Here is a 6175-nt window from a genome sequence, read left to right on the forward strand (position 1 = left end):
GTTTAAGTTACGTTAGTTAGTAGTTAATTACTAATAGTATAAAACTAACTATAATATACGTAGTAGTTATATATATAATATTAATAATATTATGTGTGTGTGTGTGTATATATATATATATATATATATATATATATATACTTGGGAGAGCTAAGTTATAAATAATTTGCAAATTAATTTTAATATTTATTTTTAATAAAATACAAATAATACAATATATTCTAAACTTATTTGAAAAGCATGATGCCACCAGCTAGATTTTGTATAAATATTCTGGGGTGTTTGAAAACTATAATATAACATTTACTATTTACTTTTATCAAGGGCAGTTTTTAAAGTATCTAAGAGTTTTAGGGAATGTTTTTACATGCTAATAATTCTGAAATTCAATTAATGTAATTGTATAAAGAAGATTAACATTAATCTGTGGTTGCATCTATGTAACTTATATTTTATTTGGAATTTTTCTTAACTTTTGCCAATTTTTAAAATTTTGTTTCAGGTCTATTAGACCAATACAGATCATTCCGTAAAGTAAGATTTTTGTGTTTTAAAAATAATTCATCATGGCATTTGCTGGCTTGAGAAAGCAAATCAACAAAGCCAACCAGGTATGTTTACACACTTATAATTAGCTTTTGATATTTGGAAACTTGCGTACCATTTGATTATTAAATTTTGTACATGCATGGATGCTTTATTATGATAGTTTATATTGTACTTTTGTATATTTGTTATAAATAGATTTGTGACAAATTTAAAGCCTAGCATAAACTGTTCATTTACAACAACATATTACATATAATTATTTCCTATGGATAATTTACACAAGATTGAAGCTCAACTCAAAAACACCTTTGTAGTCAGTGTGTGATGTCTGTGTCAATGATATTAAGTGTATTTTACAAAGTACTGTGTCCCTCTTAAAAAAAGTATTGTGTTCTATCTTGGAAACCCATACATTAATGTAATCAAAAATTTAGCTATTATTAATGACATATGCAAAGATCAGTATGGAATTTGGGTATTTATTACATCAATAAAAAAAAATCTCCAGAATATTTTTATATGGGTAAAAGAAACTTGAAATGTCTCAAAATGTTAACTGTGATATAGTCTTGTTTTTGTGAACTCTAAAAATTAAACTTAGGGATAAAAGTAACCATTTAAAAATTCTTGTGAGAACGTTATTATTAGAAGAAAAGTACATTGCATTACACGTAATTTTGTTTGAATTTGGTTTGTTGGTAATTTTTCTATTTAGATGAAAGATGATATCCCAACTTTCATGTATTATTTTTGTTGAAGGAAAACACTTTATTAAAATTTGTTAATTTATCTGAAAATGAAAGTTTGTAATGATTTAGGGACCAATGCATGTAGTAAAAAGATTTTCCCTAAAACCTTGAAACATACGAGTTAGAAACCTTTACAGATTATAACAGAAATACTGAAAAGTTGTTGGATGTGTTTAAATAAAATACAGTTAAACAAGTAACTGTTTGATATTAGGCCTTTGGCTGAGGCATGAAGTGTTAAAAATATATTTATATTGTTTTGTATTAACATGCATATAAACACACTTATAAAAACATTAATAAACTAATACCAGGAAGTTTATGGATAGTAAAGGTATTTCTCATGTGGCTTTAATATTTTGAAAGAAAGAACTACATATGAAAAATTACAGGCCCATTCGTTGAACTTATAAGCAAGGAATTACAATCTGTTATCAAAATATATCTAGAAGAACACTGTGAATCAAACAATTCACAAGTTGTTCTCTCCCTGTGTGATTTTAAAAAGCAACTCTTTTTGTATCATTGCCTTATTGAATTTTATTTTAGATTTTGTGTGTGTGTGTGTCTGTGAGGGCACCTCAATTGTTTATCGTGACTTTTTTGAAAATTTTTATAAAACTTATCTTAAAAATTTAGGTTAGATTAAGTTGATGAAAAATTTCAAAAATGGATACAAAATGAGCTACATTTGCAGAAGCAGAGGGTGATGATAAAGGGGCATTATTAGAGTTGGAAGAATGTCATTAGTTAGGTGCTTAAAAGTTAATTTCAGGCAAGTTATTCATTAATTATTTTACTGCTTATTTAGAAAGTAATTTATCCATGTTTAATAATGGGGCAACACTGCTGGGCTTGTTTTTTAATTCACAAGAATCTTGACATTCTTATTAAGAAGGTAAAAATGTGGAAAAAATGTTTTATTAACATTAGAAAAGACGTATATAAATTCCAAGCTTAAAAGTAATGTTAGAAATGGAGCATCTGGACCAATCTCCTTGAATTATTTTGAGCCATTCATTTGATGCAAAGGTACTTGTGCTACAACTCTGCTACGCATTTAATTTGTTTTATATGCATTTTATAAACATTATCATGTTAAAAGGTTATTCAATATTAGGAGAAAGTATTTTTGTTGTTGTTGAAAACATACACAATTAAATTGAAAAACTGCCAGCAAACTATTCTGCTAAAGTATTGATGTTGATTGAAATTAGTTTAATTATTAAACAGCTCATTAATAGAAGCTAAAAATATTAAATTCTTTAGTATTTAATAGATTTATGACAAGCCATAAATTGATTTTGTCTTTGATTAAGTGGATTTCACCCTTTGGTATATATTGTGTTTAAACATTGAAAAACAAATAAACAAATGAATTAAGTTAATTGCTTTAAAACATTATAGATGTGTCATGATAAAGCAATTAATAAAAAAATACAATTACATAAGTACCAATAGAAATAGTCCAACAATTATACATTAAAAATGAGAATGGTCAGTAACTGGAAGTGGGTAAAAAATGTGTTTAAAATTTCATAATTTTAAACATTAAAAATATGGATTTTCTTTTAACTTAAAAGAGTTGTGTATGTCAGAATAATATTTGCACAAAAATAGTTAAATGCTGGAATTGGTACATAATCGGAAAGACAGAATTTTAGTTATGTATCAACTTGGGTATCATTTGCATGTACATGGAGGAGTGTTTTGGCAACTAATCAAAATTATTATACTAGTGCTTGACTATCAATATGTATTTCCAGCATCATTAAAAATTGTTTAATGATGTTGCATGTCTTTCTCAATATAAAAATGTAGCCCATTTAAAATATAAGTTAAGAAGAGCAGTTTGTAAAAGTAAAAATGTTTAGGGGGAAGACTATCATCTATAATTATCTTGAGAAACATTTTAAGTTTAAAAGAAAATCATTGGTTAATATACAGAATAAGACCTGTGGAACTGCTATACAAATAATAATAGTAAGCATTGTCCTAGCAGAATCTAAAAGTAAGCAAATAAACTAAATTTAAATATAAGGTAGAATTGTGACATCAGAAAATATAGTAAACAACGTTTTCACAATTTGTAACTTGTAGAGCAATAACATGTAATTAACAGAAATAAGTGGTGAATTAGCAGAAACAGAACTACAAAATTGTCAAATTTTAAACGTAAAATAGGTTATAAATGCAGTAGGAAAAACTTGCAATTTTATTAAATCATTATATGTCTTTTACTGGGTAAAAGCTTTTAGCTTAAGAAAAAAAAAAAAAAGAGGCTTGTTTAGGTAACCCATCTTTCGCTAAGTGTAAATATCAATGATACCAGTAATGGATCACAGCCTTGAGGCGATACTAAGTAGACGTGTACAAAAACCAATATATTTTTGTTGTCTGCGGATTGCTGACTAGATGGACTTCGTAACAGTAACGTTTGTGAATCCGGAATGTGGGGCACAACCTGAGATTATTCCGTCAGTGCCAAGTCTAAAAATGTTGGATGCTAGTCAACATCGAATGCGTCATAAACCCTCGAAGTTCTATTCTGCGAGGATAATGCGTGCGCGTTGTACTCCTATCGGCTAGTGAAATTCTGATACAACGGAAAATTCCTGTGTTGTTATTAACATATGTATTTATTAATCACGTGCTTACTCATTTTCTTTAACATTTATGACGTACTAATCGTTTTCATATGGAATACTTCAGTAAAGTTTTGCTACAAAATTATCAGCAATTTTCAAACATTTATGTATGCAGTTGAACGTAGTAGATGCCGGAAATGTATTTTTACTGGTAATGTTTTCTTTGCATACATTACTGTATAGTTACGTTCATTCATTTCCTTCCGATGCATACACTTGCAAGTTTTTCCGACCTAGGGTTATATTCACTTATTCTCCGTAAATTTCTAAGCGTCTAATTCCTCAAAAAACTAAAGACTGATACAACCCGTGGCAGTGAAATGTATCTTTACTTAAAATATCGTATATAATACTCTAACTTTTTAAGATTTAACCATGAATGAGCTGTGCACGTCAACAACATTGAGTGAGTTTAGCTGTAGTCACTCAAAACGTATTGAAGTAGCGAGTACGTATGAAATGCACATAAAGTAGTCTTAGTTTTTTTTTAACCTTGCTATCTTCATGTTTTGTAGCAAATTTTATGTGTTAGTGTTATTTATCAAAACATGATAAGAATAGCTCGTATTTCTATGCTTAACTGTGGTTTTTAAATGCATATGTATCAAAATATTTGATAGATATAAATGAACTTTCAATATTTATCGTGTTATAAATTTTCGAGATGTCATTGTATCTGTGAAATTAGGTGTGTTTTACGGCCCACTAGCGTTACAGGTGTCATGTATAAGTATTGGTAATCACTTATAGGTAACACTTTTGATCTTTACTTGTGCTGATAATAGCACTAAAATATACGGTGACTAATGAAAAATGACAATCAAGTAATTTGTTATCAGTTATGCTTTATAACTAAACATAATAAAACCAGTAATTACCAAGTAAATGAAGTGTAGTATTACAATGGTATCTGATTAACATTTGAATAAGTTTCATTAATTGAAATCTCAGTGAGTCAGTGGTAAGTTTACATACATACAACGCTAAAATCTGGGGTTCCATTTCTCGAGGTTAACAGAGTACATTTAACCTATTGCACTGATATTTTTTGTAGTGAAAATATCATTCCATTATGTAACTTGATAAAACAGTGGGTAGATCTTCAATGTTTCCTACACCAGTAAATTCTGTTGAAGATTGTACAAAATACATTTAATCATGCCAAATTAAAAAAAAAAGTCGTGATTGAAAATTGGTGAGAAATTGATTTGTGGAAATTTAAGGGAATTTACTTTTAAAAAAAGACTATCATTCCAAAATAAATCATTATTTTTTTTTACTGTTTCAGTTCACAAATTGAGTGGCAGATATTTCATAAACTGTGCTTATGTTTAAACAGGGAAAATTACATGCAACTGTGCTTTTTGGTATGTATAATGCATAAACACATTGTATCAATTCATCATGCACATGTACATTGCAGTTTGTCTCCCAGTGGGTCAATACCAAAATCGCAGGTTCAATTCCTTGCTTTATCCAAAGATAACTAATTGTGTAGCTTTTTGCTAAAACAGACAATTGGTTATTTTTGTGTGAACTTTTTAAACTGGGTTTTGCGTAAATTAATACACTTAACTATTTAGTATCCAAGGGGTGCTTATTCTATATTCTTCAGGATTTTATTCACATCTTGGAGATAGCTGTTGTTTGAGGAAGTAACTGAGTGTAATGGATAACTTATTCATTGATATTTGACCATAATTTTTCATGGCAAATATTGGAATACCAATATGTTTGAATTAAAGGCTAAACAAAGTATCACTCCTTCATAAATTTAATACACCTTATGGTACATTATTAGGAGGAGAATCTTCTGGAGTCATAAGAAATTGTCATTCATTAATGAATTCTGTGTAAAATCAATGCAACTCGGTCTCCGAGTGATAAATCTGAGAAAATATTTTGTCAAAGGAAAAGAAAACTAGGAAACAACAAGATTGTTATATTATGTAATTAGGCAAATCATCACTTAATGATGACACTTATAAGGAATTGGAATTTCCTTTAAAATAAAACACTAAGCATAATATAGGCAAAAGATTTCTTGATAGATACTAACTGTAGGACAAGTTAATTCAGAAAGATTATTCTATATCAAAGTATCTTCCATATATATATATATATGTGTGTGTATTGTGCTTTTGTGTTCACAGAGCACTATATAAATGAAAATGGTTCGCACACTAATTATCTTGTGCTACAACATGCCTAGAACTCAAAGTTCTCTTG

The 6175-nt window shown here is 28.5% G+C and overlaps 1 protein-coding gene across 3 annotated transcripts in view; it reads left to right on the forward strand.

The window, feature by feature from the left end:
- Window positions 1-6175, forward strand: part of LOC106471353 (endophilin-A-like) — a 52735-nt gene that overhangs the window by 908 nt on the left and 45652 nt on the right. For all 3 annotated transcript variants that reach the window (XM_022400681.1, XM_013931955.2, XM_022400687.1), the window contains exon 2: window positions 503-611. In XM_022400681.1, coding sequence (XP_022256389.1) covers window positions 567-611 — 45 coding nt within the window. In that variant the 5' untranslated portion in view covers window positions 503-566. The remainder of the gene's footprint in view (window positions 1-502; window positions 612-6175) is intronic.

This window comes from Limulus polyphemus, unplaced genomic scaffold, assembly GCF_000517525.1.
Source record: "Limulus polyphemus unplaced genomic scaffold, Limulus_polyphemus-2.1.2 Scaffold111, whole genome shotgun sequence".
Taxonomy (NCBI): Eukaryota; Metazoa; Arthropoda; class Merostomata; order Xiphosura; family Limulidae; genus Limulus; species Limulus polyphemus.